The sequence below is a fragment of the Megalops cyprinoides genome, chromosome 24 (genome assembly GCF_013368585.1).
Source record: "Megalops cyprinoides isolate fMegCyp1 chromosome 24, fMegCyp1.pri, whole genome shotgun sequence".
In the NCBI taxonomy this organism is placed as follows: domain Eukaryota; kingdom Metazoa; phylum Chordata; class Actinopteri; order Elopiformes; family Megalopidae; genus Megalops; species Megalops cyprinoides.
The window spans coordinates 19,127,509-19,141,658 of record NC_050606.1 but is presented as its reverse complement, the minus strand read 5'-3'; the positions used below and the strand labels follow the sequence as shown (position 1 = coordinate 19,141,658).

General features: G+C 40.8%; 1 protein-coding gene across 1 annotated transcript; it reads right to left on the bottom strand.

Moving 5' to 3' along the window:
* Positions 1–569: 569 nt before the first annotated feature.
* LOC118770981 (retinol dehydrogenase 12-like) lies at positions 570–7,649 on the bottom strand. The gene is made up of 7 exons (XM_036518788.1): positions 7,570–7,649; positions 6,846–6,961; positions 5,106–5,261; positions 4,694–4,798; positions 3,360–3,569; positions 1,494–1,686; positions 570–936 (listed from the first exon to the last, which is right to left on the bottom strand). The coding sequence occupies exons 1-7, from the start codon at positions 7,581–7,583 to the stop codon at positions 834–836; spliced, it is 897 nt and encodes a 298-aa protein (XP_036374681.1). The 5' UTR covers positions 7,584–7,649; the 3' UTR covers positions 570–833.
* Between the last annotated feature and the right edge of the window lie 6,501 nt (positions 7,650–14,150).

Below are 14,150 nucleotides of genomic sequence, written 5' to 3'. Positions count from 1 at the left end.
TAGTGCAACAGGTATTTAATAAAGCTTTCTGGGAGGAAAGACAAAAATATGATGATCAAATACATAAAATCAGCAATATAATGAAATTACATTATTTTCATCTTGCAGTGCTTCAGTGATGTTGTCTATGCACCATGAAAGTTAAGCATGATTTCTGGTTCAATACTACAGTTTTGGTAAGAACTGCTACATCATCATTAACCATCAATCACAGCAAGTCTGTACTTTTAAATATCAATTATAAAAAACAAGTAACATTAAACCACAATGTCATCACTAACAAAACAAATCTGATACCATACCACTTCTAAGAAGAGCTTTGTCTTTCCACTGAGTAAGTTATTTTTGATCATTTGAATTCCTATATAGTCACCTACAAAGTCATATTAGATGTACATTGTACTTGCACTTTGGACTCTGGATAAGAGTGTTTGCTAAATGACAAAAATGTAAATGTCACCTCAGCATTTGCTAAAAAGAGCTTACTGAATTGAGTAGTGTCTTTGTTTATGATTATTATTATTTTTATTGTTATTTATATTATCTATTTGAAAACTCTGCAATGTCAGGCATGTGGATTGACAGTGTAGGACAACGTTAAAGCCCTCTTCTAAGTGTAGCTGTAAATCCTATCTTCAGTACGCTCTTTGGACCCCACCACTTATGAAATGAGGACACAATGCATCTAAAACAAAGGACAAAGTTTGGCAGCTGGTCTCTACACAGTGGCAGAGGCTGGTGGGAAGGCGGGCGCTGTGGCTTTGGCGTCCGGCCCGCGGGTCGGAAAGTGTCCCGGTCCAGACGGCAGTAATCCGCTAACGGGTGTCCGCCTTTCACTCCCACGTTATCCCCAGCATCTGGCAGCTCAGCTCCCACAGCTTCTGGGCCATCTCGTCGTCGGTGGCGGTTCTGCTGCAGGTCGCCTGTGCGCATTCACTGTTGGGGCGGAGACAAGGGCGTGCACGTGTGTTATCGCGGGCGAGCCGCGGCGGGCATAAACGAGAATCCGAGCTGAGGCAGGGTCATTTTCTCACATTACATTACATAAGGAAAAAATGTCAGTGGAGAATACACAGTGTCCAGGACACAGGCCATCTCCTCCAAATACTATGATTCTGACCTCTTAAGTCCAGTCCTTAAACTTCCTACCTTCCTGAGTCCAGTTCATAGTTCATAGTTCATCAAGGACATTTCTCTCAAAGATGACAGTTAATTCTTTGTACTATTTTTTTTGTACTTTGTACTTTTACTCTGTTTTAGAACTAGTTCTTTATTCTGGTGCTATTTGTACGATTACTCCAATTCTTTACATTGACGTAACAGTAAGGGCTTTAAACTGTTTTTGTAGCTCCCTCGAACAACATGAACATTACAAAAAAATTAAACACAAGGAAAATGTGTTTCACAAAGTAAGCACACAACATGCTAACACAAGGCCAAAGAAAGACTTGTTGCATCCTGCCAAACGCTTTCCCCAGATTTGATTTAATCACCTGTAGTAATGGCCACTCTCGTTCTCCAGTGCGGGCTCCACTGCACAGTAGATGGAGGTCTGAGCCCCCTGCACGGGTGTCTTGAGAAAGGGCTTCACAATCGTGTAGGCCACCTTCAGCGGTGTGTTCAGGTGCCTCCCGAGTTCGGTCTGAACAATCCCGGGATGGAGGGCGTACACCGTCACCCCAGTACCTGGTGGAGGAGAAGAATGATGTGCTGTCATTCATGCACTCTGCCATGCACCAGCGACAGCTCAGGTATAACTGTACCCTTGTAGCTATAAATATGGAGTATTAGGGAAAGAATATTTGGTTATGACAAAGCAGTCAAGCTGGTACTATGAGAGACGAGGTTCGATGTAGTCAGCTTCATCAGTCAGCTCTGTGCAGCCCATTCACTTTCTGAACACCCTTCCTCAGGTTCACATTTAAAAAATTTTCAAAAAAACCCTACAAGTTAAATCTTAAATCTTAAACAGGGTGTGAGTTCCAACTTCTTAGTTGTTACTAAGACTAACACTACTTTCTGTGGTATTAAAATGCTACAGTGCAACATGTTGAATACAGTGGCTTCCAGTTCTACCCTTTTCCATTAAAAAAATTATAGTAACACTTCTTCCTAATGACACTGTAATACAGTAACATAATTCCTCACAACCATGTTGTACTAGAATCCGCGAAATATGGACTTGAACAACACAGATCAAACAAGGAAGCACTGCATCACCGCCTGTCTTGGTAAGACCAAGAATGCAGAGCAGGGAAACTGCGCTGAGACCACCAAAGAAACCAGTCAGGAAATACCTGATTTCTGTTAGTCAAAAAGGTATGTAGTTGGACAAAAGGAGAGTGCTGGTACCAAGCATGTCTTCAGACATAGCAAAACCTGTTACAACACTTCCAAACCTGCCTGTTTACCTACTTCTGTTTCTTTCTGAAAGTTCTGAACAGGTGCTCCTTTACCAGTTTTCTGTAGTTATTTTGCAGAATTCTATCCAGTTTCATTCCTTTCAGTCACCAGAACTGGTCCCTGTATAAATAACAAACTCTCCTCTCAGCCTCTTTGTCGAAATTCTTTTTGATCACACTATAGCTTCCAATAATATAGATTGCTTGTTCTACAGTAGCACGGATCTGATTCTCACCTTCCCTTGCCAAATCACTTGAACAAGGTCAACAGGAGAAGTATTCTCAGCTCTTCATCCACCTCTCTCCAACATCATTCCCCAAGACACACGATCCATCATCTTATTTCCTTACAGACTCCTGATCCTCTCATTAGTATTGACGGCTATCTCTTCGTAATGCCACATTATATCCCTCTTAGCCACCTTGGAAATCTGGCCTCCTTTTTCCCTTCTCCTTCTTCTGTTTCTATAGTCCAATTCATCTCTCTGTACATGTCTTGTCCTTGTTCTGAATGTTACGGGGTTATTTTAGACTCTTCTATTGCCTGCCCTCAGTATTTTGACTCACCACTGTGCCACTTCTTATGTAAAGCCCACGTCAGTACCCATATTCTTGCTTTTCAATATGTTATCTGTTTTTCTGTTCTTCAGTCAAATCATTTGTTTGGTCTTATCCCCTGAAATAATCACCTCACTCTTAGTGTGTCTAAATTGAAAATAAGAGTTGCTGTATTATGGAACACTTATGGTTTTTTCTGGAAAAAAAATGATTTTCATTATATGAATGATGATTTTGATGATTTCAGTCTCAATGGAGCTTGTAAATCAAGATGTTCCAGGAGTCAATGAATGATTGAACAGCACCCCATAGAATGTGTTTAGCTCTAGCTACCAAACCAAGTTAATGACACTTAAAAAGGACATCCAACCAATCACATGGCCTGGGTTGTACACTCACCTTCCAGCCTCTTGGCCAGGGAGCGTGAGAATAGGATGTTGGCCAGCTTGCTCTGACCATACGCCCTCCTGTCATTGTACCTCTTCTCGCTGTTGATGTCGTCCAGGTTGATTGTGCCCCACGTGTGCGCCATGGAGGAGACGTTGAGTATTCTGGCAGGAGCGGACCTTCTGATCAGATCCAACAGCAGGTACGTGAGCAAGAAGTGACCTGGAATGTCAGACAGGAAGTGATGCATTGCCAGTCTGCCATGTGACTTCTGAGATCTTACACTAAACTCCTCTGTGCATGATGGTTCTTCTCTTTTAGATTGCCTCTTTTGTTGGCTGTGGAGGTAAAATAGGTGGCATGGGACGCTCACAGGGCACCACTCATTTTAAATGCTAACTAAAACTAAAACTCAGGTCATTTGAAGAGCGTTCCAAGACTTTATATATCACCCTCTAAAAAGGTTGGTTAATTTCCAAGTAAAGCATTTTTCTGGCATTCGTTGAAAAATGTGTGTCTACTTTTTCAGGGAAACATCAATTTATTTCAAGCTCCACTCAGATAAGAAGCTCTAACAAGACATACATGTACAATACAAGTACAAAACAACACTGAAACAATACTGAATCAGAGAACATCCCAAGATGCCATTGTACAGTGAAAGAAGAAAACAAAGACAATATTTTCCTGGAATAGGTGCACTGCTATTTTCATTGACAGATTCAATTCAGCCCACACTAAATAGACACTCTTGAAGTATAATTATTCTGGCAATATGTTCACAGCAAAAATGAGGCTGTTTGAATCCATATTACCTAAGTGACTGCCAACAGATACAGTATCAGATGGCATGTTTACTGACTGAGAGCTAAAACAGAAACAGAACGCAAAAGAGACCAGAACCCCTTGCAATAATTTGTTCTGTGAAAGCAATGGCAAAGAAGTGTTCTACAAACATAAGTTCAAACAGCTGTGGAGATTCCATGTCATGAACTAGCGAATTCAACATTTCCCACAAACCTCAACAAGGCCTAAATCCTGCACAGTCTGTGGGGCCTTGATCCATGCCTCTTCAACTGTGTAAGAGCATTATTTCAGAATTTGGATTGGAATATATTAAAATACAAAGGGCCTTTAACAAAGCCTTTGTAAAGTAAATAGTTGGCATGGCTTTCTAGGAAGGAGCTTGCAGTTACGAAAATAATACAGGTTAATGTTAATATTAATTCCCATATATAGGTCAAGACATGCTCAGTGGTAAAATCCTTTGACCTTTGTATGGGACAGAATGCAGTAAAGAGGGATCTTTGTTGCTCACCCCTCACTGTGTGCTAAGCTGATCTTACCTAAGTGGTTGACACCAAACTGCATTTCAAAGCCGTCAGCTGTCTTAGAGAAGGGACACATCATGACTCCTGCATTGTTGATGAGAATATTTACTTGTTTCTCCTCTGGTGAAAAAAAAACATAAAACGAATTCATTAATATTAAAACCATGCCCTCTAACCCAGGCCACAAAAATACCTTGAAATTTCTCATCTGAAGTCCACAAAAGTGAGTTAGGCTGTTCCCTATGGCAATTAAAACAACGGAATACACGAATACATCTGAGCAAGCAAAGTTGTATGTTGATATTTCAGACTATATTTCCTAAAAAAATAAAGTTTTTAAAAAATTGTAGTGAAGAGAAGACATTGGCATGTGGAACGGGACACCACACCATGATCATATGTAACTTCCTCTTTCTGTAAGACTTACCCTTGTTGATTACCTCTGCAAATTCTCTGATTAACTTTGTGTCAGATAAGTCCAGTTTCTTTACAACGATGTTTTGGTTTCCAGAGTCTTCAATTAGCTCCTTCTGAGCGGCCTCAGCCTTCCCCAGATCTCGGCAAGCCATGATGATCCTGGCCCCTGGGGGTGACCAAAATACTGCCTGCTCAAAAAGCAACCAAACAGTAACATGACTGCACAACAAACCACTCTGAAACAGGTAATGCTTTTATAGGGCAAACCATATAGTCAGTTTCACAATGCAAAATAAATGAATAAGGTAGACTGAAGTGTGAACTTAGGCTATAAATGTTCTACTATATTCATGCTGCAGGTGATAAAATCTATACTGTTACTTAAAAAAATAGTCTGAACAGAACATACAGTGTTAGTATGACAAAATTAGTGTTTGAGTGGAATTTTCCATGATTAGTCTTTCACAAAAAATGAAGGCCCTATATTTTTTCACTCAAAATGAGAGGCTGAAGTTCTGTGTTACATCTAGTATTCATCTATGGAATCTGTGTTATGTGGTGAAAGGAACTGTTAAACTTACAAAGGAACTGTTATTGCAACACTCACAGTTAAAAGTAGCAGTGTAAAAAGAATATTCTGCAACACATGAATACCTCTAATCTATGAAATATTGACCAGTATGTGCACAACCTAATCTCATGACTGAATTCACAGAGTGACTTTCTTACAGCCTAAAATCCGATTTAATCTCTCTGAAAATGTTTGATGTAAAAAGCAATTTGGTCACATGGGGGGACTGAATGAAGCGGTGTATGAAGACTCAGTAAGATGGCGTCTGGAAGGTAAAAGGTTGTTTATCAGAAGTGACTCTGAATTGAATTTGTTAGCAGTTGCACATTTACACACCCAGATCACCTTATTAAAATGCTATAGCCTGTTTGGCAAAACAAAGATGGAGTGTGAGCAAGAAAAAAAAAAACCCAAACACAACATGACATGCTACCCTTCACACTTCATAGGAGAAGTTTTACTGTTTTACTAACCCCAGTGCCAAGAATTGCATGTGGAGACGAAGTATACAGCACCTCTTTCCAGATTTTAGTCCATCTGTCACTTCACTACAAATTCTGCAGGGCATCCAGTGAAAACACATTGGAGGAGATCTCCACTGTAACACTTTACCTAAGGAAATAACTGCTGCTGCTACTGTGCCTTGCCCTGCTGAACTAGTAAGGGCCTACAGGACAAGATTCATATGAGGATGAGGCCATGCTGAGAGATTCCATTATAGCATTATTAGAGAAATTGCATTATTCAAGAAATAAAACTGATACTATGCTCCCCACGTCTAACAGAACCTTCATATCCAGGAAATAAAACAGGCAACTACACTCTCTGTGCTCAACAGTACTTTTATATACCCAGCAAATTGGGACTGATACCTCACAGTCCATGTTTACAAGCATAGCCAGCAAATGAGAACACCCAATCTGTACCGAACAGCATTTTATATCCAGCACATAACGGATATCAGTATGTAAATTAAACGTCTACTTTCACTCCAGAGTAGTTATCAAAAAGCAGTATGAATGCAGGGGCTCTGATGGTTTTTGATCTGTCCACGTGTTCTTAAGAGTCAGCTGATCATATTTTCTCATGCACATTGTAATGCTGTAAAAATGTAACAATTCAGCAGCGGCAAAAACGCTGAGCTTGAAATAATTATGGCAAATCTGATTAGAGGCGTACCTCTCTTTGCCAGATCCCTTGCCGTTTCTTTGCCTATTCCGGTGTTGGACCCAGTTATAAGTACTGTTTTACCGTCGAGTCTTGCAGTAGACGACCACGGTCCACGGAAGAGGTTACTAGAGAAAATTAAAGGAAAAATGCACAATTTTCCCGTGCTGAGTAGATACATGACAAATTGCAAATAATTGGGATTTAAGTGTGTTACCTAATAAGATACTGGTATGATTACAGTTACATGCCAATGCTGGCAAAAGACATTTGGTTGCATGAAACTACATAAAACATAAACATAAGTTCAACTAAGTTTCGCTAAAACTATACTATTGCAGCAAAACGTGTACACATGCTCACAGAATTCAAAGCAACACGAAAAGAATAACATAAATTTTTCTATACAAGGTTTGTGCAACGTGCAACATTTAACAGGATCATTTCTGACCTCTTTGATAAATTTGATTAAGCAGAAGAAATCAAGCACAGCGGCCAGTCAACCTTTAGAAAAAATGCTGCTGTCTCTTATTATGTTAACATGTTCACTTTATCCCAACAAACAGTAAACTGCATATGTCACTATATTGTGTTATTGCAACGGAAGTAACTTTGCTGTACGTTGAAGCTGTACATACGCAATACAGACAGCGATAGAAAGAGAACGCATACACGTATTTAAATGATCTACATCAACGACGGTGCACGCGTGCATGTAGTAATATCCATAACAAACCTCATTACGCTCATTTTGTTACGGCGCTCCTCCCTCTTAAATCTGTAGTAAACTGAAAACACCACGCCAGACCACTGCGCCTTCTCTTCCTGGCAGCAGTTTTATGACAGTGTATAGGGAAGTCGCTGTGGTTACTGGTTGTGGGCGTAACCAGGGATGATGGGGCGTCGATAGCGACGTCGCAGTAACTGGATTTGGGCGTGGTGTTGTGCATACAAAGCTGGATCGGATTAGTCTGGTTTAGTAGGGGGATAACAAGTGGGGGGTAAAACCGAGATATGTGTTCCTGTAACCCGTTCGATTTATCTCATCAGAACCTGTTGAAATATCCGCCTAGTATTGCGAGGCCACCTTTTGCCGAGAAGTTTCCGAATCGAGTGCGAAGTTTGGGAAGAGTGCGGTGTTACGATCGCTTATGCAGTCTGGCTTTCGGGGAATGTACGAGCTGTATGTAACAAGACGCTGCCGTAAAAAATGGCAGAAATGGGAGTGTCTTTTGATTAACCAAACATAGATATATTTTGAGATCGGTCGTTTTTTGTATTATTTAAACTCGAGCAGCCAGAAGTGGCCACACCGACGGTCTCGTAAATACCCAGGGGGCTGTGTGTTTGTACGCGTGTGTTGCGTTTTCGTGCATGCTTGCCTGTGGGTGTGAGAGGGTCTTTTGTGTAACTGAATAAAATTAGCGCAAAACTCAGTCTAGAGAACAGGAAAATGCTGAATTGTATTAATAAAACCCACAATATCACTTGTATTTGGAGCATATTGTACTGCATCGACCACTAGATGTCCCCAGAGTCCGAATTGTGGATCCAAATTTATTGTTGACTGCCTTCGATTTGTGATAAGTTTAAGTGTAATAAACTAAACAAAATGTGTGTTTTTCCTTTGATCATAAATAAGCAATACAAGCCGCGCGGTAGTGCGGTATAAATCGTAAAGACTACATGGCAGCTAAATGGATCATAAATTGCAGATTACTTACAGCATCAAGGTAATCCCCGTCCCATTAATTATGAAACTGAAACGCCGCATAGACACAAAATGGATTAAACTGGGAGAGGGACAAAGTTCTCCATGAGTCCATTAGGAACAATAGAGCTTTGTTAAGGAGGAACATGCTTTGTTAAAACTGTTACATAATCAAAAAATGAGCAAAGGCATTCTACAATTTGTCAATTCCCAGGTCTTCATCTGGCTGAGGTGTTGTTGAAGTGTAGTCATAGTTGAACTGACATCTGGAGGGAAGGCATTAAGTGTGACAGAAAGAAATTACTATCTTCGCTTATGGTTGAAAGAGGAAGAGAGAAGATTACTCACAGACTGCATTTTTGCCTGTTTAACATTCAAAACCTTGGTGCTGATATATGGGACTGTGCATTGGACAGCCCCCTCATACCTACAGTCAGTCTTCAAACTGTATGTGTTCCCCAGATCACTACACTGCAACCATAGGAGAACTGACTGTCCCATCCCAACGGGGTCACTCCTCTCAGACATGTTCCCTGTCTGAACTGGTCCATCACTGATGGAATGAACTTCCAACAGGGGTCAGGACAACAGAATTACTGCCCATCTTCTGACGCCGAAGACCCACCTCTTCAGACTGCATCTCGTCTCCACCTCAACCCCCACCCCCTAACACCTGCTACTCCTTTTACAAGCTGTTTAGTTTATATGTAGCTTTGCAATAGTAGTGTAGTTTTTGATTCTGTGACCTAGTGACTGTGATGTATGGTAGTGTTTCCTTGTCTACTCAAGTTGCACAAGTTAACTTAGTAGTAGGGCTTGAATAGTGTTATGCTCACACTGTCAATGTGAATGTTGTTAGCCTGGTCTGACAATGAAACAATGCAAATATCACTACTTCTACACAGAACTGCAGTTTAAGCGCCAAGTTTGCCGAGTGTGAGAGCTATCTACACTTTGACAGCAAATTACAGTGAACGTTTATATTCAGATGATTGCCTCAGCCATAGAAAGACCTTAACATGTACTATTTACTTTTGGCTCTTCTAAATACAAAGAAACTGTTAATTGATATTCTAATGAAGTACACATACATGTGGGCAACATATGGTCTCATGACCAGAGAACTGGACTAAAGTTTGTGCGCTCAGATCCAAGATGAAATTATGTTGCACCCTTGAGGAGGGTACTTACCCTAAGCACTCCAGGAAAACTAGCAGAATTAATGGTATGCTAATTATGGTACAAGTATAACATGATGAGTCATTTTAAACATAAGTCATTTCCTAAATCTCAGTAATAACAGGGTTTCATTGTGATGCAGATGTCTGTTCCCTGATACAGTGCATTCAGAAAGTATTCAGACCCCTTCACTTTTTTCACATTTTGTTATGTTACAGCCTTATTCTAAAATCATTTAAATTCATTTTTTCCCCCTCATCAATCTACACTCAATACCCCATAACGACAAAGTGAAAACAGGATTTTAGACATTTTTGCAGATTTATTAAAAATAAAAAACTGAAATATCATATTGACATAAGTATTCACACTCTTTGCTATGACACTTGAAATTTAGCTCTGGTGAAACTTCCAGAAGGACAACCATCACTGCAACACTCCACCGATCCGAGCTTTGTGGCAGAGTGGCCAGACGGAAGCCTCTTCTCAGTACAAGGCACATGAAAGCCTGCTTGGAGTTTGAAAGGACCTAAAGGTCCTAAAGGACTCTCAGACTGTGAGAAACAAGATTCTTTGCTCTCTTGGCCTCAAGTCTAAGTGCCATGTCTGGAGGAAACCAGGCACCGCTCATCACCTGCATCATTATCACATCATATCCAAGAAGACTCAAGGCTGTAATTGCTGTCAAAGGTGCTTCAACTAAGTACTGAGTTGAGGGTCTGAATACTTATGTCAATGTGATATTTCAGTTTTTTTTATTTTTAATACATTTCTAAAATCTCTAAATGTCTAAAATCCTGTTTTCACTTTGTCGTTATGGGGTATTGAGTGTAGATTGCTCCAGCACAGCTGATTTAAACAATCAGTTTGCTATTAAGCAGCTTCAGGAGTTCATAACGAGTTGGTCATTTGAATTAGCTGTGTTGGAGCAGGGAGAGATCTAAAACATGTAGGACAAGGGGTCCTCCAGGAGAGGTTTGGGAAATGTAGCTGTATAAATGGATATACATTTTAGCTATGGGTATGTACCTCATAAATAATGTATCAAAACATTTGGGATTTCTGAGGACTTCCTTGTGACGCTAAACTTACAGACCTAGTTCTAGATTTTGTGTTGATTTTCTGTGCCTACATTACGACATAATTATGAGCATTAGGGTGAAGCAGGATCGCCTCTTTCAGAGCTACTCAGTCCTTGTTTGGAATCTCCAGGCTATCATTTCAGCAAGGCCCCTGCCCACCCAATTCAAACAATCAATGCAATGTTTGCACCAGCTTTTGGCTTCCCTCCTCAGCTTTGAGCATTAGTGGTTTATGGAAGTTCCCCCGCCTGCCACATTCCAGCTCTCCAGGGTCACAGTTCCTGCTGCTTGACTCATCACGGCTCAGTCTCATTCCATTACTTTAGATAGGAGTCCTCGCATCACTTCCTCAACTCTTCCGTGAAACTTTCTGAGATGAGGAAAAGAAATGAGGAGAAACTAAGAAGGTACCAAACACAGTGGCAGAAATGGGAGGTTTTTTCCATTAAACACTGTCAATCATGTATGCCATTTAGCAGGAATCACCTCCTTTTTCACAACAGATTTTTTTTAGAATGGAATGTAAAGAATGTGGCACGTGTGGACACACCTGACACGTCATACTTGTGTCTTACAACTTCCTTCTGGCACAGAATTCATGAGGGTACAAAAATCACAAGGAAGCATCTATGCATCCTTCGACAAAAGAGTCAATTGAGGAAATGTCTTGCTTCCTTCATATGTTTCCTAAGGAATTGAGATAGTAGCTTGTAGAGTCTCGGCTGAGGGAGAAGTTAGCCAGGTTAAGCTTTAGATGGTGGTCCACCATCCACTGTGAAATATCCTTCAGGCAAGCTGAGATGTGCGCAGTGACTTGTGTGTCAGATGGTGGAGAAGACAGGAAAAGTTGAGAGTCATCAGCACAGACGTGGTATCAAATGCCATGGGAAGATATGAAATAGCTAAGAGATTGCATGTAAAGAGAAAAGCTGAGGGGGCTGAGTACAGAACCGTGAGGCACACCCTAGGCAGGCTGTGGGATCTAGACAGCCCACCATTCTAGGACAACCAGAGAGAGCATCCAGAGAAGTAAGACTGAACCCAATGAAGAGTGGTGTCAGAGATCACAACATAGTCAGGGTAGACAGGAGCAGGGTGTGGGCCACTGTATCAATGGCTGCAGAAAGGTCCAGAAGAATTAATACTGAGGAGAGGGAGGATATTCAGGCTGATTGAAGAGCCTTAGTAATGGAGAAGAGGGCAGCCTCTGTGGAATGACCAGCCCTGAAGCCAGACTGAAAGGAATCAAGAAGCCTGTTCTGTGAGAGAAAGGAGGATAGCTGCTTAGCCACTGCACATTTAAATGTTTTAGAGAAAAAAAAGAAGAAAAGAGACTGGTGGATAGTTCTAGAGAGCAGATGAGTCCTTTTCTTTGGCATGCGTGTGTCTTGCATCTCTTTGAATGCTGCAGGCGCATAGCCTATGGAAAGTAACAGTCAACAGAGTGGAAATGAATGGTAGAAGGCTGAAAACTATGGTCTGCAGAAGAGGTGAGGGAATGGGATCCAGGGCACAGGTAGTAGGTTGGTGTGATAGTAGGGAACTGAGCAACATAATTTACATCTGAAAGAGTAGAAAATTGTGGAGGAGGAGTGGGGGGGAGAGAGAGAAGGACAATGAGGGCTGTAGTGATAGGAGGGAGTTTTCAATGTCTGTAATTTTCTGGTTGAAGTAATTTGCAAAGTCATGTGCACACACTTCCTTCTGACACAAGACTCATGAGGAAACAAAAACATCTCTACATCTTCAGACAGAGGAGACAATTGAGCAAACGCCTTGCTTCCTTCATATGTATCCAACAGAATTGGAATAGTGCTTATGATGGTGACTAGTTTCCGATGTCTGGGTCTCAGAAAACGCAAGGATGGTGGAATTGAGCAGAAGATGCAATTTATCACTTTTGGAATCCAGCTATAGTGTTTCAGAATGAAACATTGGTACGTTGGAGGCTTTGTTTTGAACTATTTTATAGAGAGGTCCATTCACTAGCAGACAATCATTTTGCAGCTTATTAAATTCCAAATTGAAAACCATGACTCTTCACATTTCAGTTTTTATTACTTCATATCAGCACTGTTATAACATCACATCACATAACATCACATTATGGGTTACAGTTACAAACAATTCTGTATTTGTCTATTCATATATTGTCTACACTGCACTGATGTCCTTTTTGCACATTTAATGTATATATCATTTATTTATTAATTTTTTTCCTTACACTCTCCGACCTTTTTTATATTTTTTCTTTCTTAAATTCTTGTGTTTTCTTGTGTTTTACTCCTAACGGCACTCACAAGTGGAAGGCAAAGGAAGAATTTCATTGTACAGGGAACTTGTTTCTTTACTGTGCATATGACAATAAACTTTAAACTTTGATATACAAGTGCATAAATGCCATCTTCTGTAAAATTATTTTATGAGGCTGAAGTCTTCATATTTTCTCCATGTGAAAACCTGTCTTTTCCAACACCATATCTAAAAGAAATGAAAAGGCACAATCAAATTAGTCTAAAATATTTGGACAAATGACTTACGTACGCATAAGTATAAGTAATACATAATCAATATAATGCCATATTGTTACAAACTATTAACACAGTGGTGTTAGTTGTGGTAACAAATGATTCTGAGCAAAGGTGCTGTGCTGTATGAGTAAGCACATTTGCCTGCTGGCACAGATTGATAGGTAAGAGGGAATCTGGAAGTTGGTAATGAAACCCCCTTTAAAATAAAATGTTCAAGAGAGATAAAATAAAGTAACACAACAGAATTACTCACATCTAGCATATAAAGGAGGGATAGTGCTGTAACACACACAGCCAAAGCTCCAGCTGCATACAGCACAATTTCCACTTTCACAAACGAGTCTTCTGCATGAGAATACCCTAGACAGGGGAGAAATGAGCCGCGATTAATACTGCTCTGGCGCTTTCAGTCTAAATTTCACAGACTGGACTCAACAATCTTGACAAAATATACACAGCAAATGAGCATATTAAAATGCAACGCTTTTCATGCTGGTGGTTGTTCGGGAACCGTTTCCACAAGCCTCATTTCGAGTCGTCTCCTGCCAGGAATGGCTTGACAGCATTGAGCGACTTTTTTCTTGCTTTCCCCCTCTTTATGCACCTCTCCTTCGCAGTCGTCGCACTCTTTCACCTCGACGCCCACTGGACTTGCGCAGGGCGCAGTGAACGCAATCTTTCCTTGCGCTCGTATGGGTGTTTTTCACACCGAGTGTCTTTCACACCGCACAAGTCGCACAGCGTACAACAGGGAGCCAGGCGCTGGAGGATGGGGGCGGCTTCCGAGCAAACTGCAGGCGTCTGATGAATCAGA

Bases quoted from the DNA above. Each gene is read 5' to 3' on its own strand.
- LOC118770981 (XM_036518788.1), bottom strand. The intron at 5,262-6,845 runs GTACGCCTCTAA...GGTCACCCCCAG, and splicing joins AAGGGATCTGGCAAAGAGAG to GGGCCAGGATCATCATGGCT. The intron at 937-1,493 runs GTGATTAAATCA...CCGCCCCAACAG, and splicing joins GAGAGTGGCCATTACTACAG to TGAATGCGCACAGGCGACCT.